General features: G+C 36.3%; 1 protein-coding gene across 1 annotated transcript; it reads left to right on the top strand.

The window, feature by feature from the left end:
* Window positions 1-1,208: 1,208 nt before the first annotated feature.
* LOC132187751 (serine/threonine-protein kinase TIO) lies at window positions 1,209-21,761 on the top strand. The gene is made up of 23 exons (XM_059602170.1): window positions 1,209-1,395; window positions 1,637-1,735; window positions 1,815-1,889; window positions 2,656-2,748; window positions 2,878-2,952; window positions 3,058-3,150; window positions 4,032-4,095; window positions 4,227-4,311; window positions 5,670-5,742; window positions 5,834-5,902; window positions 6,006-6,086; window positions 6,280-6,385; window positions 6,470-6,622; window positions 8,811-8,949; window positions 14,819-14,990; window positions 15,383-15,481; window positions 15,559-16,098; window positions 16,326-17,480; window positions 17,814-18,047; window positions 19,984-20,127; window positions 20,334-20,414; window positions 20,592-20,780; window positions 21,095-21,761. Exons 2-23 carry the CDS (start codon window positions 1,646-1,648, stop codon window positions 21,380-21,382), a joined length of 4,098 nt encoding a protein of 1,365 aa, XP_059458153.1. The 5' UTR covers window positions 1,209-1,395; window positions 1,637-1,645; the 3' UTR covers window positions 21,383-21,761.
* Window positions 21,762-22,681: the final 920 nt, after the last annotated feature.

Here is a 22,681-nt window from a genome sequence, read left to right as displayed (position 1 = left end):
CAGTTTGAGTTTCTCATTGAGTAATCGGACCTCTTGCCTCATTAAGTATTGAGTGTTTGTGTAAAAAGATGTGAAATTCAATGTGGTTGATTGTATGGCTAGTATGACTATTACACATTGGGTAAAAGGGTTCATTATACGTTTTGGGTATTATCCAGGGGTTTTCCATAAAGCATCGCATGTCCGGTGTGGTCCCTTGGCGTACGTCCGGTACTAGAGACAAGAGCATACGTCCGGTGGTCCCCACGTGTATATCCTCTACTAAAGACAAGAGCATATGTCTAGTGGTCTCCATGCATACGTCCGGTGGTCCCCATGCATACGTCCTCTACTAAAGACAAAAGCGTACGTTCGGTTTCTTGAGCGTATGTACAGTCAGCAATGGTAGGTTGGGTTATGTTGAGATGACTAAGAGTTTTTTGTTTAGGGTTGATTTAGAAGGCTATTTATTGAGTAAGGGTTTAAAACTCTTTTTAAAACAATTTAAAAAGTCGGGGTATTACATACGTGTCCTATTTTGCAGATTAATCATCTCTTGGATTGCTAAGTCACTACCTCTGAAAACTGTCATCAACAACCACGTAGAAGCTTCCAATGTTTAAAAATTACTAATGTTTCTCACTAAGTTTTTGAAATTGTTAATATAACTCATTGGTCAATAATTTTGTTTTCTCTAACAGAATAAAAAAACAAAAGGCTCACATGTGCCACACATGGATTTGTAGGAGATGAAAAGTTTAAAATGCCCTTATTTTCCCTAAAAAAAATAAAATAAAATAAAACTAGGGTACAAAAAAGACGAAAATTGTTGAGGGATAGGTTACATTGACAATTTTAGAAACTTAATGGGGGACATCGCCACATTTTAAACCATGAAGGAAACTTTTCATTTTAAATTAAATGAAGAGTATCTCATTAGTGTTTTTTAGCAGAGTAAAATTATCATTTTAATTTTTTGAACAATTTTACCTCTCTAAATGGATAGAATGCTTTCATTTTAAAAGTCATCTCAATTTTAGAATGACACAAAAAAGATAAAAATAGTGAGAGTTATAGAATTTTGTACAGAATAATGATGCCTGTCAACCGTCCGATCATTATTGAGCAAACAAACGGAGGGTCATAGATCTTACTAGTCTCTGCACTAAAATGCATGCTAAAATCAACCCAACTTGCAGCTCGAAATGAAATGAAATGGGCGGGAATAAAACCACAGGGTCAGACTTCACTTTTCAAATCTCTCCCCCTCTCTGAGTATAAACTCCACATTTTCTAAGATCTCGATTCCCTTAACTTTTCTCTCTCGCCAAACACTTCTTACGCAAGAGCGAGAGAGCTCAGTCTTATCCTTCTATCGTCGACTCCCAAATATCGAAAACCTACGCTTCGGATCAGGTATTTTTCCTTCCGATCTTAATATTCCATTATTGTTTGTACGCTTAATCTTAAGCTTTTTATTTTTTATTTTATTTATTTATTTATTTTTTATTTTTTTAATTTTTTAATTTTTAAAATCGGGTTGTAATGCTTGTGCAATCGTGTTTGTTGCTATATATATTCGAAGAGAAAGTAGTAGCTTGCCTTTGAATTTATCAAATGATTGTCACTCAAATCTCATGCCGCTAAGTTCTTGTAGATTTGAAAAATGGGCATCGAAAACTACCACGTGATCGAGCTTGTTGGGGAAGGTTCATTTGGGAAGGTATACAAGGGGAGGCGGAAGTACACGGGACAGGTATTTCTTCAAAATCAATAGCATCTTCGCTGAAATTATTGAAATTTTGTGTCTTAATTGTTTTTGTTACTGGTATCAGACTGTTGCAATGAAGTTCATTATGAAGCATGGGAAAAGTGAAAAGGACATTCAGAATCTAAGGCAAGAAATTGAGGTAATAGAGCCATGAATTCAGGAATTGTTTGTGCAGTGAAGGGCTTATATTTTCGTGCATTCGTTATTTAAGTTGGGATTTGGGATTATCTAGCTTCTTGTGAATCTTGCCTCGGGCTGCGCTTTGGACTTTGTTGCTTTGTGATTGAATATGGTGTTTGCTCTGATTTCTCTGTCTAACTTGCCTAGTATGTGCTGCTAAAATTCATTAACTCTGAGACTCTTATTGAACATGCTGATCTGCAAGCCAAGCATGGTGGAGTCTGGTTTGGCTTTCAATATTCTTTTCTTTTAGCCTTTTCCTAATTGTTAAAAGCAGGTGGAAGGCATTTTAGCTCCATATTTTAGGATTCTTATATAAACTTTGTTTAGATTGCATGCCTTGATTCTGAAAAAAACAACCAACCTTTGTCACATGATGATATGCTTTAATCCATCTCACTGGTGGATATTTTCGGCACAGATAACACCCCTGTAAGCTTTCTTTTATTTTTATTATTCAAGTACTTTTTGTTTTTGTTTTTGTTAATAAAACAATAGACGTGTAGACAAAGAAAGTGTGTATTGTGTAAAAGGTGGAAGAGAAACATGTGGGAGAGAATTTTGGGGTAGGGTGCAGGGCACAGTGATCCATACTAGCTTTTCCATAATTAACGATGTGGTAGTCTAGCATTATTTTAAATTTTCAATTATATATTACTCAATTTTACCTTGTTTATTTATTTTTTTTCAGCTGATTAGATATTTGATCTACCCTCATTTTGCAGATTTTAAGAAAGTTGAAGCATGAAAATATAATTGAAATGCTCGACTCATTTGAAAGCGCACAAGAGTTTTGTGTTGTCACAGAATTTGCACAAGTAATTATATCCTTCTTGATCTCTCAAAAACACATAACCAACCCATTGTATGATCTTAGAAGCATTTAAAGACATTATTCATTGTGGAAGATGTTCGGATTCATGAACTGTTGATGACTTTTCTTGCAGGGTGAACTGTTTGAGATTCTCGAGGATGACAAGTGCCTTCCAGAAGAACAAGTTCAAGCAATTGCAAAGCAATTGGTACTTTGATCCCCATGATTATTGCAGCTGGCTTAATTGATTGTTTGCTTTTCCAGTCTTCTGGTTTGCTATTATGTTCAATATGGTATTCTGTTGCATTTACAGGTGAGAGCACTGCACTACTTGCATTCAAACCGTATCATCCATCGTGACATGAAGCCACAAAACATTCTAATTGGTGCTGGGTCCGTGGTTAAGGTTGAGTAGTGAGATAATCTCAGTGCATGCTTAAGCATATCTACTTATTAAACGTGTTAACTTAATAGTTTGAAAGTTCAAAATCTGTCAAAATTTTCAAATGTGGTTCTTTTTTTTTTTTTTAAAAAAAATAACAGAACCTTAGTACTTTGGATTGAATATATTACTGTTGGGCCTGTAAGTTCTTTGTTTTAGTAGCTCCATTACTCAGTTGTAGACATTGTTTTGGTCTTTTTCTTGGCCCCACTACAATGATTTTCTCTAGTTTTTTCTTGGTTTATCATTAGTATTAACCTGAACTGTATTTGTACTAATATTTCGGTGCAATAGAGGGCTTATTTGCTAACCCCTTCTCTTTTTCCTTTTTTCTTTTTACCCAAAAAAGGCAAAACATTAACAAACAACTTTCCTCACAAAACACTCACAACAAAAATTCAAAACTACTTTTGCCTTTAACCTTTATGTTACATCAAAACACTTTTTCAACCAAAACACAAAAAATACCTAAAAAAGCATTACCAAACACCATCGAAAACTCCCAGGATGCATGTGTAACTTACTAATAAAATAAAAGAATTTTGGACTGATTGCCTATGTACTTATTTGTTTCTTTTTCCCATGCATCGTGTGGGATTGCTAGATCCAATTTTTAGGTATATTTCATTGGTTTTATCTCTTGAATCTCTTGACACTAATTAGATTTACTTTCTTTCACCAAGATAAGTTCTGATGGTTTTGATTTCTGATTTTTCAGTTATAATATTTCTTACAGTAATATAGTTGTTATTTTCACATGTCATATTGTGTCCTGCTCTATATTAAATGTGTATTTCCTGTATTCCTTGTAGTACATAACATGTAAAATCCTGTTATTGTCACAGCTTTGTGATTTTGGGTTTGCACGTGCAATGTCCACAAATACTGTTGTTTTACGATCCATAAAAGGTTTGTCCAATTTTTTTATTGAGTTTTTGTTATCTTAATTGTTTGTTTACTGTTACTGAATTGGCTTGGGACATCCTTGAGGAATTATGTTACTCTCTTTTCATTAGCTACAACTTTTATCTGTTACTCAGGTACTCCACTGTATATGGCTCCGGAATTGGTAAGGGAGCAACCTTACAACCACACGGCTGATTTATGGTCCCTTGGAGTTATATTGTATGTAAAATCTCCTTGAATACTTTGAATTTGTTTATTACTAAGTTGATACCATGATGCAAGTGCCTTTGATTCTCTGTCATTTGATCTGTAACTTAGTTTAAGAACTTTGCTACTTTAATCTATTGCTTTGCATTCTATGCTTTATTTTACTCTACTCTTTAGTCTCATGCAGTTAATTTGTGGAGTTTGATTGTGACATAGTTAGTGGGCAGTTTAGATTATCTTCTGTCATGATTTTTATGTTCTAGAACCACCTGGGCTGTAAAAAGTGCACGCGAGGCTCCCTCATTTTGTGTCTTATTGACCAAAAGGAAACATTCAATTGCACCTGAGCTTTTGGGCTCAAGTAAGCACATATGATATGGTATAAGGCTACCAAATGAGTTTCTTGTCAACATTTGTGGTGGTTTCAAATTACATTTTTCAATGCAAATTGTTATGTTGATTTATTGGATGGGTGATTTTGCAAGACACGCTAGTTTTTTTTTTTCTTTACATATTTCTCTGTAAAATATATATGCTAGAATCGGAACTACTTTTTACATTTTATGTCAAATGCTGGTTTCTTAGATGTTCATATTTTTCTCCAATCTTCAGAACATACTCAAATGTTTCCGTTCAACCAGTTGATCAATTACCATCGGGCATGAGCTTTGGTTTGTGGCTACATAAGTGATGACCTTAATGCCTAGACTGATGTTTGCTACCAATGGAACTACTTTCTTCTTTGCCTGCCAAAAACCAAAAAAAGAGCCTATTTTTCCCTCTCACGATGTCACAATTTGTTCATAACAGAATATTTTGAGTAATGAATAGAACTGAAAGAGGAAGGCTTGCAGAGGTTAATTGCCCTGTCTCTAGGATTCTCTTTATTCAATAAATAGTTATGATGAATGTAAAATGCTAAATTTGGGTTACTCTACCCTTACAAGTTCTTAGTGGACCTTTCAAATGCTGTAAAAAGCAGCTGTTGATCACTTCAACATAGATGTCATTGCAATGTCCATAGTAGTGCAGTCTTGTGATCCACAAGCCGGAATGGTTATCTAAAGTCTAGCAGCTGTTGAAGTCTTCCTTTTAAATGCATTCTTAAACTTTCATTCCGTGGCAGTAAATTGTTATTTCGTTTTCTTTTGAGGAATTTCTTCTTGATTGTGGATCTCACGTAAACATCCCCTGTTAACTTATTTGTTCAAGAAAATTAAACACTAGAAAAGAACAAATTAACTCTTCCGGTAAAAAAATCCGTATACTTGTTTTCTTAATCTCAAATGTCACCATAATCTGCTTCAGTATTCATTCCTTTCTCTTTGATGTTCATCTTGAATTTGACCACTTTTTAATGGACACAACAGGTACGAGTTATTTGTTGGCCAACCTCCATTTTATACAAATTCTGTATATGCACTCATCCGGCATATTGTTAAGGTACATTGGCTCAAACATCATATGAGTTTTGTTTGTTTAAGCTTATTATACTTTATAAAGCTACAAGCTAATATTAAATGCTACATTCCAGGATCCAGTTAAATATCCTGACAGCATGAGTCAAAATTTCAAAAGCTTTTTGAGGGGTTTGCTTAATAAGGTTGTTTTATTGTTGAATCGCATGAATTATTTTGATTACTAATTGAACTTTAATTTGTAGTGACATCAAAATTATAAATGTTCTTGCACTTTCTGAGAGACAGGTACCACAAAATCGACTAACTTGGCCTGCTCTTCTTGAACACCCATTTGTTAAAGAAACTTCAGACGAAATGGAGGCTAGGGTAATGATATATCACTCTTACATTTTTAAATATCAGAATCTAGACAAGAGGTACAAAACTGGTGTTATTATAATCTGGCAAAGACTTCTTTTGGTTCCTTCTATTTTTTAGGTTGTATCATTTTAGAATTTTAATCTTATGTTCTTAGCCATGGATTTCTAGAAATTTTTAGTATCTGGTGATCCTTTTCCAGGAAATGCGTGCTGTGACTGCTGCAGCCAGAGGATGTGATGCAGCATGGAGGGGTGAAGGGAACACCATTCAAAAATCACCAAGTTTGATTGTTTCCAGTCCTGGGGGTGAGGCCTCCTCCATATTTAGGATATTTGATTGTTTTTTTTTCATTTTTGTACACTTCAGCATTAATTATTACTGCATCATAGGTAAAAGCAACTCGCTAGCTGCTTTTGAGAGCAATAATGGTCCAAGCGTTCAGAGTAATGCTCAATTAAATATTCCAAAGTCAGCTACAGGCAATACTTCACCATGTGAGGAGTTCTCCGGGTTTGCATGTCCTAATGATTTTAAACAGTCAGGTAAACAAGATTATTTGTGTTTATTTGTTGTATGATTGTTCTAGGACAGAAATTCAGTTGTATGCTTGAAGGAATAGGGTATGGTTCTCTGCTAGCACAAGCTATCAAGTTTCTCCATCATCTGTATGTCATAAATGTGCTAGGTGGACAATTTAAATTCTTTTTTATCCGAGGCCCCTTTTTGGTTAATATGGTATTATAGATCAAATTTTTTTAACTCCTTGGTCAATTTTTTTTAATTGCTCATATTGTATTCAAACTTCCATATGCTCATAATGTCTTTATTAGCTTATTTCATATGCTAAGTTAGTAATATTACTAGGTTGGATCTAGTTTTAACCTGTACCTATTGAAAATACCAAGATATGATTTGATGTTTATACCCTCCTATTCCTTTCTTGCTCACCCCAAAAAGCGGAAAATTCAAAAGTAGTCCCTTGGTTTTTGCCCGATTATAAATCACTATATAAGTTTCTATTTTTGCAATTAACTTGGTAGGTTTTCTTTGATTTTCAAATTTCTCATTTCAGTACTATTCCATCAACTTTTCTACTGGAACTCTTAAATTTCAATTAGACTCTGAAAAAGTAAAAGTTCCAGAAAAAAGGGAAATAGTCCCATTCCCTCCACGCCCTAAGTTTTGACCCTGGACATGAGTTTCCAATTTTGGAAATAAAGGATTTGAGTTTTGATCATGTGACAAGTAAAGTTCTTTTGTCAATTTTTTTGTTAAGCTTTTAGCGGTAAAGTACCAATTAGCATCTCCTCCACGTAAGACTAATGAAATTGTGCCATATGTATTAACAATCCATGTTATCATGCCACTTATGCCTGGAAATAAAAAAAAAAACCAAAAAGGAAAAAAGAAAATAATAAAAGAAAAGTTGAAAAAAAGAAGAAAGGATGGCTCCAACCTCCACCTCCCTTGTGGGGGGTGAAGGGCTACCCCTCTACAAGCGTGGATGAGGTGGCTTGACCCCCACTGTTAGGGGTGGCCGTGTGAGCCACCCCCACTGCTAGAATTGGTCATGTGAGCCACCCCCTAGCAATGCGGGTGGCTCGTGTAGCCATCCCCATTCGTCATTGCTGAGGGGTGGTTGTGCGAGTCATCCCTTTTATTGAGAGAGGGGCCACTCTAACCACTTCTTGCCTTGGGTTGGGCCGTATAAGTCACCCCCACTTCGTTGTGGGGTAGGCCATTCTAGCCACTTCCAGCATTAGGGGTGGCCGCAAAAAGCTACTCCCATTGTTCTGTTGTGGTTGCCCCCCCTTTTGTGATGGTGGAGGTGACTGCAAGGGTGGAGCCACTCCTTTACTTTTTCAACTTTTCTTTTATTGTATTTTTTAATTTACGAGCATACGTGGCACAATGACATGACTTTTAATGCACATGGCACGATTTTGTTGCTCTTATGTTAAGATGTTAGTAGGCCTTTAAACTGTTGAAACTCAACGGAAGGACCTATTTGTCACATAGTCAAGACTTAGATCCTTAACTATCAAAATTAGAAACTCAGGGTTTGTTTAGTAACCTTTTCAAAAACTTTGTGTGCTTCTCAAATGCTAAAAACTCTTATCAAATATCATTTATCCAAACATATTTTCAAATGTGTCCCCGACCACTAGCATACTATTTAGAACAATTATCATAAACGTCTAGCAGCTTGCATGCCATGAACTTTTAGATAGTCCTATGGTGGTCGCCATGAACTTCGAGCAACCATGCGGTGGCAGCCATGAACTTTTGGCGGCCTTGTAGCATCCACCATGAACTTTCAGCAACCTTGCGATGGCCGGCCGAACTTTTGGTGGCCTTGCGATGGCTGCTAGTTGCAAAACTAAGTGAAATATCTCCATAAGTATATTCCTTTGTTACACGAAACTGGCAAATGAATTGTCATAATTGAAAACCTAAAGACTACATTGAAATAGCATGAAAACTTTCAGTTTAAATTTGATTTTTTTTTCAAATATTGATTTAAATAATTAAATTCATCATCTTATTAGTTTAGTTTTAAGATAATTAATAATTTAACATGATACAAAGCAAAACTCTTAATTTCGAACCCTAACTAAGCAAGCATAAACTATATGCTAGGCAAAACTCAACACACAAGTGTTCCCTATAATTGTCCTATATTGCAATTGTATAATTTAGTCAGCTTCTTTAGTTATGAATTTTCTTCAGGTTGCCAAACATTGAACACATTGGAAAACAACTCCCGCACAGTCAAGGGTGCTCAGATAATTGGTCAAGATAATGAGGCATTAGCAAATGTTTTGCTACCATTGAAAAGATGGTCTACAGGATCTCAAAATCCTTGCAGGTAAATTGGATGACGTGCATCCGTAGCATTTATTTACTTGAGATCCTTGCAGGTAAATTGGATCCCTAGCATTTATTTACTTTTTGTATGTCCAATGCTAATTTATTTGCATGAAATATTAGGTTTGAAAAAACTTCTTGCTTAGTCTTTTTTCAAGTTATTTCAAGCCCCATGCTGAACTTTCGATGTGAGGCATTTCTTTTGTCTTACTTCAAAACATATATCATCATTAGACAATAAATATGTTATCCTTGTTTGTTCTGCATTGCGTACTAAGGTAATGCATTTTGGTGTAGCATATAAATTTTATAAGAGCTTGTTGTAATTGCATATAGTAGTATTTTTATTAAATATATTGACATCATGTCAATCATTCTTTTTGTTTTTTTCTCCTTAGTTTTGATGGTTGCGTAACTTATTATGTAACACCCACATGGATAAATGCAATATCCTACATAATCCAAGTGGCACTAGGACTATTTTCTTATTAAGAGCGTATCAGAAGTACTATATATATATATATTAAACCAAATTAAACTATAAACTTGTAAAGATAATACTGGAGCACTAATTGGAACATAAGCACAAGTTATACACAAATGATGTATAACATATTCAGTTTACTATTTTACATCACACTATTTATTATCACATAGAAACTTTGTACATAACCAAAAGCCGCCATGGCCAATTAAACTCAAACCTGATCCAAGCTCCACAAAAGTCTCGCCTAGGCCTCAAAATCATCAGTCTCTACTGAAATCCTATGGATTGAAGTCCTTGGCTTCTTCCGCGTCCTAAGCAGGTATGGTTGTAAAAGTAAACAATTTTATGGGTAAAACTATGAGTCTACAGCTTAGTAACTAAAAACACCCAATCAATACTCTGTGTGTGACATAAGTCCCTTTTTGCTTTATTAAAATTTCTCTCTTTGTTTATCAGTCATTTAGGTACAACCTATTTCTCCCAAAAATCAATGTAAAACTTTTCTTTAAAGATAAATACATAGGTTTCATACAATTCAATGCAACAATATGCTTTCGCAGAAACGTTAGAGATCCTTTTTTCTCAAAAATCAAAACGAGAGACTTTCTAATGCTAATTTCAACACTACATATTTCAATAAACATAAAAACACAAACATGTACGTATAGATAATGATCAATTCATTTGTTGGCAAATAATAATAAGAAACATAATGAAGTCAAAACATGCTCAAAAACAGTATATACACACTCTAAATTACTGTAACCTTTCCTTTTTATCTGGGTTCTATTACATCACTTTTCTCATTTTTTTACCAGTCTTTCTTGTGGCTTGTGTCGAACTCACTATCTTGTTCGACCTAGAATGTTGAATGAGCTCCCCCATTCAACCTAAGGGCATCAAGCGTACCACCCTGTTCAACCTAGGGCATGTTGAGCATACCACCATTGTCAATTTAGGGTTGTCAAGCGTATCACCCCACACAACTTAGGGTTGTTGAGTATGCCACCTTGCTCAACCTAGGGCTGTTGAGCGTACCACGTCGCTTAACCTAGGGTTGTCAAGTATACTACCCTGCTCAACCTAGGGCTGCTTTGGGCCAACTTTTGTGCTTAAACACTTTTACTACTCTTTTCTTTCTCATAAAATGTTCTTTGAAAGATTGGTCTTTTCATTTTACTTTCTACTTGTTGAAGCACATTTCTATCCGGTTACTAGTAGTTTAGGTTTATCTAAACTCTAGAGATAATTATCCAATGTATTCAGACCTAAACTCTAGAGATAGTTATCCAATGGATAATATGATAGGAGTTAGGAGTTCTATCTAATCTCTAGAATATTTATCCAATGCATGGTGGAGAAACATGCTGGAAATTCTGATCAAATATGGAATAACACCTAGGAGCTATGTGCCCTTGTTTACCACATATCTGATAGATGTGGCGTGGTGCAGCATTGCTGTTGTTGGAGAAGAAGGATCCCCGAGCACGGCTTGGAGAGAAGTTACCACGACCTCGAGAGCCACCACGGCCTCCAAAATAGGATCCATGTCCACGGAACCCACGGCCACGATTGGAAGAGCCATGAACAGTAAAGTGAACTGCTGGTTGTGAGGCATCAATGGATGAGAGTTCTTGTTCCAGCCGAGTTTCATGTGCCAATAGATGGCCATAGACATCTTCAAGGGAGATGGGATCAACCCGTGCGGTGACTGAGGTCACAAAGGTATGATAATTGGGGCCCAGGCCAGCAAGTAGGAATGAGACGGCTTTCAAAATCGTTGAGTGGCTGTCCAGCAGCAGCCAATGTGTCACTTATGGCCTTAATTTTCTGAAAATATTCTGTGATGGTGGAGTTACCTTTCTTGGCAGTGGCTAATTGAAAGTGGATTTGCATCACCCTAGCACGTGATTGAGAAGCAAACATGGAGACTAAAGTTGTCCATAAATCATAGGCCGTTGCACACCCCACGACGTGTACTACATAGGAGTCCGAGAGGGTGGAGATAAGTATACTAAGGATCATCTGATCCCTCTGAGCCCATGTGAGGAACTCAAGGTTGAGAACGGTGTCTGGAGCACCTTCTTCTATGCTCATGTTGGAAATCATCTTAGGTGGAGGAAGAGATGATCCATCCACAAAGCAATAGGCATCCTGACCTTTAAGATAGGCCAAGATCTGAGTACGCCATGACATGAAGTTGTCTTTGGCCAGTCGAATATGAAGTGAATAATTCATATTTAGAATTGTGAAGACCACGGTTGGGTTGTTGTTGGCTGGCTGGTTTGGGGTGAGATTGGTTGAGCATGTTGATTTAGAAGATGACGATGTGGAAGACATTAGCAAAAGACATTAGTCTATAAGGGGCTCTGATACCATATAAGAACACACAAACCTATGATTGAATTTGTAATCACCGTAATATTTATTCACGGTGTTCATTGCTATATATATATATATATATAGATTTACAAGATGTAGAGATTACATAGAACTCCTACTTCCTATCCTATAATACATTGGATAACTATTCTAGAGATTAGATAGAACTCCTAACTCCTATCATATTATCCATTGGATAACTATCTCTAGAGTTTAGATAGACCTAAACTACTAGTAACCGGAATACATTGGGTAATTATCTCTAGAGTATAGATAAACCTAAACTACTAGTAACCGGATAGGAATGTGCTTCAACACTACTAATACCTTTATGTTCTTAGCAACATTTTTCCTTAAGTTCGGCATACCCAAAACTATGCCGAATAAGACAAACTCTAGACAAACTTTACCAACTTGAAATCTCTGTACATCTCAAATTTGAATCTCTAATCACAACAGCATAATTACCTTGACTTTTCATTCCTGCAAGCACTACAAAAACTATAAAATAGTGAGTCAATTGATTCCCGATAATATAAATCATTGTTCAAGCATTTATATCAAAGGCCAGACATTTTATAAAACAACAAAGATCTATATTATTGAATATTAATATCACTCTCAGTAAGTAAGAAAACTTACAGTGGGTTACAGGAATGAATCATCAAAGGTAATTACTTGTTGAAACTCATTTTGCTGCAATTGATCATTACCCATAAATTTCCCAAACATTGACTCTCTCTCTCTCTCTCTCGCCCAAACTCTCTTTCTTGCCTTCTCTCCCTCAATCTCCTTCTCTGATTATCTCAATCTCTCTATGTGGTTATAAAGGAAAAGAAAGATTAAAATATTGGAAGTGGGTAGGGAGTTGTATGTGTGTGAGAGGAGGAAGGTTAAAAGAGAGAAAGAAATAGGAAGTGGGTTGGATTTCACTCCAATTTATTAAAAACAAATCTAATAAAATCCAAACTTCCATTAATAACTTGAATCCAACGAATATCACTCAAAACACATTAAATCAATCATCAATTATCACAATCATACTCCAAATTATCATCATATCTCATAAATCACCCAGTAAAATAATCAAGATATAATCTCTCATATAAAATCAACATCATGATATAATAACCTCAAATCAATATTCATTTCAATAATATTCATAAGATCTAATAAATTTCTCTAGAATAAATATCATTACCTAATATCTTTAAAATAAGACTTAAATCTGGGGCGCTACAATTACAACCGTAAAATCTTTCATTTTTCAATTCTAACAACTTTAAACTTCCACAACAACAGTTTACAACACTGAATCCTAACTTCAGCTTATTAAACCCTAAACCACTCACGTAGAGACTGACACGTGGAGATGCCATCTTGGTTGAACGAGTCTTATACTCAGTCAATTGAGCTCCCTTTATTTCAAAATCTCAGCCGTTCGATCTCATCTTTGGTGCGCCGTCCATGACACGTGGTGATCCTCTTTCGGTCGAACATGACCCAATGTTGGTCAATCTAGAGTACCCAAAACTCAAATCACAATCGTTCATTTTCCTGCGCGGTCAATCAAGACCCATTCTCAATCAACTGAGATTACACAGTTTTTTAAATTCTTTTTTAAGTTTTAACTTATATTTTATTTCCTTTTGATCTAATAGCTACGGCCCTCACCGTATCAAATCTAATTTCACCAAGACACATAATTTCCAAACATCTAATTCTTTAGCTTTATTTATTTCGAATGTTACATCTTCTGTTCTTCACTTTCATACCATGGTCCCCATAAGATGGTTTGGAAACGAGAGAACAATCTATGTACTAAGCAGTGAACAGTGTTGTGGGTGAAAGCAACAACCAAGACTATTGGTAGTCCTGAGGGAACTGCATCCTCCTATGTTAGTAGTACTGATCACTAATTGTGGCCCTTTGCAAGGGCCTCTTTTCTCCTCCCTTTTCTGTGGTCTGGACCCCCACAAAGGGGGAGGGAGATGACTGAACATATCAGCCATTGGTGGGAAGTTTCCATTAGCCATGTATGAAAAAGACCAAAAAAAAGTAAGAATTTGGAGGACTATTAATGAATACAGCAATCAGATGAGAAAAGGAGTATTCCTATATTGGTGGATGTTAGAAAAGAATCAGACACCTTTAAGACGTATTTCAAACTTCCTCACATCCCTGTAACCGAGGGCAATTCCTATAATCCTAACCCAAAGCCTACCGTGGACATTTTAGATAATAATGTGAGATATTGAAGTGCCTTTTCGTTGCAATAGAATTTTCAATGATACACATAACTACAATATGTATTTTTTTTTGATAAGTAAAAGTGTATATATCAAAAACCCAGAAGGGCACAACATAATACAAATGGGTATAGAGCGTCAAGCTCACAAGTAGGCCCCAAAAGACCCAACTATAACTCGAGCAACATAACTACAATATTGCGAGCATTTTAGCTGAATAGCGCAACCCCGGTGAGCATTAAATAAACTGAATACAAGATTCTTATGATATTTGCATTTAATGCTCTAATACCAAAGCAATGGTATAATCTTACAGAAAAAAAATCTTATGAATGATGGGCATCTAAACTTGCTTTGAAACCATTTACTGGCAGTTGGATTATGTATTGTCATGTACACAGATGTGAAAGGTGGTATTGCTTACTTGCGTAGAAAAGGATGTTTGGAGACCTTAAAAGCAAGAGGCAGAATGATTCTGGAAAGTAGAAGTGTATCTTGGTTGGACTTGGTTTTGCAGCTGTTTCAAGATGCACTATCATTATGTTGCATGTACCAAGGACCAAGTTAGCAAAAATTCTGCAAAAAATTGGATATATCTTTTTGCTATAATGCTACTCCATCATATAACCGATAATATTTCACCTCATTGCATTGTGTCAAGAATATCTTAAAGTACCATGTTAGTTGGTTAGTGTATTTTTTATTCATGTACATTTACTTGTAAGATTTGAAGGCTTGTCAAAAACATGCAGGGATCAAGATGTTATTAGTTCAAATCAGTCGCTCAGAATTCTGTCAAACCTAGTTGCAGCTGGTGCCATCCATTCTAGTGGGCTACCTGATGAAATAATACGTGAACTTCTAGTTTTCACTGGCATTGTTGTCAGCTTGAAATCCTCTGAATTTAATGATCTAATAGCAAAGGTTTGTCCATGCTATATTTAATTTAGAAATTTCTGGCTTTTCATTCATAATATATTTCATCTGCAGTCTAATATTCATGAACGTGGCAATATTACCAGTCTGATGCAAAATATTCTGAATATTTCACGGAGAATGCTTGCTCCTTTTCCCAAATGTATTATCATTTACGATTTACTTAAATATATTTTATTGGTTCTCTCTCCAAGTTCAAACATGATATTGCTGCAGATTTTTATCGTTATATATGTAAAATTTGAGGATAATGCGTCTCATAGTTTTGAAATGATGGAGAGGTGAATAAGTTCACTATATGAAAATCCTTTATCTATGGTGAGCTCCTCTTTATTTTGCGATATACTGTCTGATGCAACTACGATTGCTTGCTTTTGCAGAGTTTCTCAATGATCAAAATGCTGCTAGATTATTGTGGAAGTGGCATTGCAAGTTCATATTTCAGGCACTGGGTTGCATTATCTGAGATTTTTTCACAGGTCATATTCTTTTTATGTTACATACTGTTCTCCAGCAACAATTTGCTTCCAGCTTTCTCATCTTGTTGACCATATAGGTTGTTGGTTGCAATGAAGATACATGTGGAAGAGTTCTGTATGAGTCCAGTGCTTGCATTACAATCATGTTATCCAGAATTGCTCAGGGTCTTAAGGCATCTCATGTGAGTTCAGTTCCTGAGGCAGTTTCTGCTGTTGATGAAACACTGAAAAGAATATTGGATCATGCTAAAACATCTGGCTTGGTGGATCATTTGTGTCTATGCTTAGCAAATTCAGGCTCGAGCCTCATTTCAGGGTCTTCAAGTATGTTGCGTGCTGCCTGTGAAGCATGTAGGGCTATTTGGTTGCTGATAGATGCACTGGAAACGCTTTCAATTAAAGAAAGTCCCCTTTTATTTCCATTACATGCTTTGCGAAGTCATTCATTAGTTCGACTTGGCACAAGGGACCATGAAGGGGGCTCATTGGTTGGTGCGGAATCAGCAAAAGTTGTTGATGTGGTGACAAGAGCATTTGTTACATCAAAAGCAGTACAAGTTGCTATTTACTATTGCCTTCATCAACGTTTTGAGGCTGCAATGTCTGCTGGCATTCAGGTGTTTTGTCTTTCATCTCTAATATTTGAGTTTTCTTCTGTACGCGCAACATACCCAATAAAACAGCCAGTTATATGGCCTTTAATCATTTCAAAGAACCAAAGGCAGCTGTGTGTTTTTTTTTTTTTTTTTTCCTGCCAGTGCCTAAATATTTTTGTTTGCATCATGTTTCATAATTGTAGACCCATTTAGCTTAAGACCTAATACAATTTCTGTTCCTGTTTCAGCTCTTGTCTAGGTGCTGCCTACGTAGTGGACTTGTTCCAGTTGTTCTATGTGGACTTCCCAGTTCCCTACCTGTAACTACGGTTGTCAGTGGGGGAGGGGATCGCACTATTGTCTCAGAGATATTCTCTATATTATCTTTGTGCGCTTCATCTACAAATAAAGATCCACAAACAGGCGAAGCAAGTAACTTGAAGTGTAAAATAACCAATCCTTCTTCCTTGGTTCTTCATTCATGCCTCATCCTTGCAACAGTTGCTCAATGTTTGAAGTCAACTGGAAGAAATTCTCCACTATTTATGCTTACAACCTCCCCAAAGAAGCAGCTTTCTCGACTTTCAGTGCTTGCACATCATTCTTCTGATGATAGAATGAACACTTCATTTCAACCCCATAGTGCGTCAGCTATGTTGGCTCTTGCATCCATTCTATCCCTTGAAGTGGGTGCTTCTGTTGAATCTTCGGTCTCTGAAATTGCAGTGCCTTTGATTCCTCGAACTGCCACACTTTGTGATCATCTCAAGATTCATTCTGTTAATGAAACTGAAGTAGATCCCAGTTACCCAAATGGTGTTCTCTCTTATTGGCATGGCCTTAGAGATGGATGTGTTGGTTTGCTGGAGTTCCGACTCAAGTGGGGAGGACCATTAGCTGTTCAACAGTTGTGTGCAAGTGGCATCCCTCTGCTTCTTGTTGATTTGTTAGCCAACAACCATTCAAATGCTTCTCAACGATCTGACAGCACAAAAGATCGAGTTGGGCTATCCCCTATTGGGGTTGTATGGACAGTTTCATCAATATGTCACTGCCTTTCAGGTGGAGCTTTAACTTTTCGTCAGATTTTGGTTAGGAGTGAACACATCAAGCTTGTCTCTGACTTGATTTCTGATGTGCATCTCAAACTTGTAAAGTCCTGGGGTGGGCCTGGTGGAGGGAAGGATGGTATCAGAAACACTATAAATGCTGTAGTAGATCTCTTAGCATTTCCTTTTGTTGCTGTACAGAATGGTCCTGGCTTGCCATCTGCCACTGCTTCTGTAAACAGTGGGTTCCTTCTCAACATGGCTTCACCAGGTGGGAAAGTATGCATCGAAGACAGGGACATGGTGAAAACAATTGAGGAAGACATGGGAAAGTACATTAAAATCCTTCTGGAGGTTAGATCTTCTTTCCCTTCATTTTGGGGTCAGTGGCCTGGGAGGAGGGAGGGGTTTTGTGTTTTCTTTATCTTTTGGAACATGAGTTTTTGAGATTATCTGGTGGATTATTTTTCAACTATGCTCTGTGCATTGGATGTGCTACTCATGTTTATTATGACTTTTTATCAGTCAAAAGATGATGTGCATAACTATCGGACATAGGCACTAATGACATGGTTTATATTTCTATTATTCTTTAAGAATGAATAATTCATTAATATGATGGATCATAAGACCATGCTGGTACAAAGAGACCTATGTTTCTCATTCAGCTTCTTCTGAAGTTTTCAGGTCAGAGTATCAATTCTTATACTTCGATGCTTGGAACATGTGGAGTTAAAAGATTTGGGAAGGCCTGTTGCCTTTCTCGCTAAAATGATTGGTCATCGACCTTTGGCAGTTCAACTTGTTGAGAATGGCTTGTGGGATCCAAATAAGATGAGAAAGCTGCTTGATAGCTCATGCCCGAGAGAAGTTACTCTGGATACTTTGATGATACTTTCTGATCTAGCCCGCATGGATAAGGTCAGATTTTATTTCCTTCAAAATGTCCTAGCCTGCATGGATGTGTTGACTTACGTTTTCTGTTTTACTGTTTAAGTTAGTTTCTGATCGGTGCATGCCCCAACAATGTGCCATGGAGGGAATCTCTGCCCTCCTATGGAGCATGAATACTTCTAAAGAAATGTTGTATCATGCTTTCTATCACATTAACTGTTTTTTTTTTTTTCTTTTTTCATTCACCCATGATATTTTCTTGGCACACACTAGTCCTTGCTCCTTTTTCCACATCTTAAAACTCCTACTCGCTTATTCCTTCCTAACTGCAAGTTATTATGTAGACTGACGGATAGTTGGTATGTTAAGAAGAATGCGTGATGAGTTGGCAGAGTTGTCGAAAGTCGCTTTTAAAAATATACTTCGTATACTTTTTTTAAATCCTTAGTAAAAACCTTTTCTCAATTACGTTGCAAGTATATAAAGAGCAAACTCATCCACAATTCATGATAAATTATCAATATTGCCACAGGTTTTACGGATGCATGCAAAAAGTTATTGAATACTTTAGATGGTAGACTGCGTTACTTACAATGCACGTAAAATCACATTTAATACTTCAGCCGGTAAAAGGATTTACTTACTAGTTTTGCTCAAACATTTGTTAACGTGTACACTGTATCACTTGCCAAATGGCAACACATCATGCTCATTGGTTAGAATTCTCATTCTTTGAAAACCCTAACATTTCACCAAGACTTCAAAACAACCTCCTTTCTCCAAAAAGTCCTTTATTATTATTATTTTATTTTTATTTTTTATAATTTCAACACTATCTCAAATCAAGACATTTTTGTGATTGTCTCGTCCAGACAACTAGCGACTTATCACCGACACATTCTGTGACTTTCCTCTTTCGAATGTTTTGCGACCGAGCATCGAACGAAACATTTTATTATTATCTTGTTCGAACGAGAATTTCCTGTCTTGAAATTTTTAACATAAAAATCATTCTGATCTCATCACCACTTTCATATCATATAAAGCAAAATCAACTGACATGCATTCCAAAACATCCAATGTACTATCAAAATTTAGTTATTTGAATCAAAAGCCTAGTTTCCCGCACTATATACTATTTAATGATTCTAATAAGAACTTTAAGGGGTTGGTCCAAGTGGTGAAGACTTTGGTCTTGAGGGTTTGTTCCTTTCAAGGTCCAATATTCAACACCTCATAGGTGCAAACAATCCCTTGAGGCCATATCCCCTTGTGAAAAGCCAGTGATTTAACCAGTTCCTTGTAGAAAAATTTTTGAGGGTGCGGTGTACGGAACTGGGGTTTACTCTACAAGAGTGGGTCTGAATAGCCCTGCCTTGGAGAGGTTTCCTGACATAAAAAAATAACAATAATAAATAAATAAATAAAATTATGTATCATAACCTCTAATGTGCAAACATATTCAACATTTAATTGACAGAAGCTAACCACGACATATCACAAGAGAGCTCCAATCACATTTTCCAATTCTAGAGTTTCTTTCCTATACAATAATGTCATAACCATGTGATCATACAAAGGGGAAGTGATGCTAATAGAAGTTTTGCTTTATCTTCTTGTTTAAGTTTTACTCCAAAGTTTAACAAATGTGTATTTAATATGTTAAACTTGTTCAATTGCTTAAGCAAATTTGTATTTTCCTCCATATAACTGCTTCTTTACATACAACTTATTCGTTAATTTTTTGGTCATAGACACTTTCTAATTTATACCAAATTGTCTTAGCCTTTTCTTCATTAATCACATTATGAATAACTTTATTTTACAAATCATTTCTACTAAAATGATTAACTAATCTTCTGGCTTTGGTTGCTCCTCTAAAAGTGTAATGGACAAACCGTTAGTCAATAGTATTGGATTTTACTTACCCTCCTTATATTAGTTTGAATTTTGTGGTGTCTAGGGATTCTACGAGTACATCGATCAAGCTTCTGTGTTGGAGTTATTGAAGGATTTTCTTACCCACGAAGATCCCAATGTCCGGGCGAAGGCTTGCAGTGCTCTAGGCAACATGTGTCGGCATAGTTCCTACTTCTATAGTTCACTAGTAAGTAATGAACTATATAATGCTTTTCAATATGCTAAACCTCAATGAAATATTTGTCCTTAAATTTTGTCAACATGTGATGAAATTATTATTATTATTATTATTTTTTCTGGATTGTTGATAAGAGAATTTTTATTTATTTTTTATTGACACTTGAAAGTATCGTTTGCCACTAGATTAATTGTGTGTTTTCTTTCAACATCTAGTCAAGGCATCAAATTATTGGTCTCCTCATCGATCGTTGTGATGATCCAGACAAACGCACGCGAAAATTTGCATGCTTTGCTGTAAGTTCTGATCCAATTTACTGACACTTCAAACATAGTTGCCCTAGAATATAACAACCTCTTCATTATCCTGTGAAGAAGTTTCTGGCATAATTCATTCATCTTCTTCTTATGAGCGAAATGATGAACGTGTGTCCTTAAAGATATAAGGCTAATCTAGTGTATCTTTATCTTAAGATTGGAAATGCTGCCTACCATAGTGAGACACTGTATGAAGAGCTTAGGAGATCCATTCCTCAACTGGCGAAATTGCTGCTATCAGCAGAGGAAGATAAGACTAAAGCCAATGCCGCCGGTGCACTAAGTAATCTTGTTCGCAACTCCAACAAGCTTTGTGAAGATATAGTCACTAACGGAGCCATGCAGGTTTGTGGACACGCTGCATTGCCACTTCATATGTTACATTATGCATGCAAGTTTCAAATAGGGTCAATAAACTCAATTTAATTCGTAGAACTTGAAATTGTAAATTATTACATGGTCTGAAACTTTACTGATGCGGCAGATCTTGATATATCTCTCTTTTTGCTTATCAAATTTGGTAATATTTTCTTTAGAAGAAAACATAAAGATGATAAACTAACAATTAGACATTGGCCCTGTATGGCATACCAAAGCATTTTTGTTTTTGTTCTATATCTGAAATTTTGAATATAATGCGAGTGGGTTTTCTTCTGCAGGCTTTACTAAAGTTAGTAGCTGACTGTGCTGTAGTGGCCCTGAACCCAACTAGAAAAGATGCTGTAAATGAGTCACCATTAAAAATAGCTCTTTTCTCGTTGGCAAAGATGTGTTCACACCCTCCTTGCAGACAGTTCCTTAGTTCATCGGAGTTGTTTCCGGTGATCGGACGGCTTCGACAGTCTCCAGAATCAACAATTGCGCAGTATGCTTCGGTTATTATCAACAAAGTCTCTGATGCTCGAGGACCCAGAGAGAGCATGATATCCAGTAATCAATTACAGTGATTGCCGGATAACACCATTGAAGTCTGATTAAAATACAATGTGAAGAAGCTGGCATGCCGCAAACTGCTCTGTAGTGGATGCTGTAAAAAGTAATCCTTTGTATGTATTGCTTGTATATGCATTAATGGTTCAATCTGCAAACTTTAGCTGGTTGTTTATATTGTTTTATAGTCATTTGTGTATTTCTTTTTTCTTAATTTTGGATGGAAAGAGGGGAGTGTTTGCCCATGTAACACTCCTACCTTAAATTTCAGCTTAGCTTATAGGTTATAGCCTTTGGTGATGGTCTTTAGAGGTGCAGGCCCGATTAATTGGGCCTAAAATAACATTGTAAAATTGATCAAAGGCTTATGAATGAATTTATATATTGTTGAAATTTCATCTTTTTTTTTTTTCCTGTGATTTTTGTAGACTTCAATTGAACTAAAACGTTAAGGGATGTCACCTTATTTTGGCTTCTAAAGGTCCACAACTGTTATTAGATCTAACTTCTATGTTAGAGTTGGAGTCGGTGTAGACTTTGGAGTTGCCTTTGACGTAGACTTCTGCATTGTATAAACTTGATCTTCAACAACCACCAAAAATAGTAGTCAAACCAAAAAAAGTTTCTTTGGTTTGGCTGGAGGTTGTCAGAAATTCCCGACTGTTTTCTGTATTCAATCATTTTTCGTATAACCCAAACGTCGAAAAATATTTTCTAAAATATTTTTTCTACTAAAAAATAATTTTGTTGAAAATATTTTCAACAAAACATTTATTTCTTGCTTTCTGAAGGACGGATCGTAAGGTGAGATTATGGAGTTAAGATCGGTTGAATACTTGTCATACTTTTCAACAAAAAACCACCTGTCTGAATCAATTAAATGGACATGTTATGAAAAAATTAGATTACTTTTTTATTTTTGGGCACAATGAATCACATTTTAAAAGAGATTATCAAGAGTGAGTTCACACCTAGGTTTTGTTTAAAATGGTTTCCGTCGAAAAATATTTTTAGAGAAGTCATTTTATGGCGTTTACTGCATGCATGAAAAATATTTTCTTTTATATATATTTTTTCCAATAAGATCCCTGCCTAGAACTTGTTTGGGACCTTACTGGAACCTGCATAGAACCCTGTCGAGACTTACTTAGGACTTGATCGGGATTCGCCTGAGACCCTGCTGGGACCCGCCTAGGACTTGACCGGGACTTGCTCGGGATGCTACCGAGACTTGCCTGGGACCTGCCCAAGACCCCGCCGGCACCTGCCTAGGACTTGATTAAGACTTGACCGGGACCCGCCCGAGACTTGATCGG

The sequence above is a fragment of the Corylus avellana genome, chromosome ca7 (assembly GCF_901000735.1).
Source record: "Corylus avellana chromosome ca7, CavTom2PMs-1.0".
Lineage (NCBI taxonomy): Eukaryota > Viridiplantae > Streptophyta > Magnoliopsida > Fagales > Betulaceae > Corylus > Corylus avellana.
Note: the sequence above shows the minus strand (reverse complement) of the source record. Positions and strands in the feature narration are given on the sequence as shown.

Coding starts and splice junctions, on each gene's coding strand:
- LOC132187751 (XM_059602170.1), top strand. CDS start 1,646: ATGGGCATCGAAAACTACCACGTGATCGAGCTTGTTGGGGAAGGTTCA. Junction 8,950..14,818: donor GGATCTCAAAATCCTTGCAG/GTAAATTGGATG, acceptor AAAAACATGCAG/GGATCAAGATGTTATTAGTT. Junction 17,481..17,813: donor ACATTAAAATCCTTCTGGAG/GTTAGATCTTCT, acceptor TGAAGTTTTCAG/GTCAGAGTATCAATTCTTAT.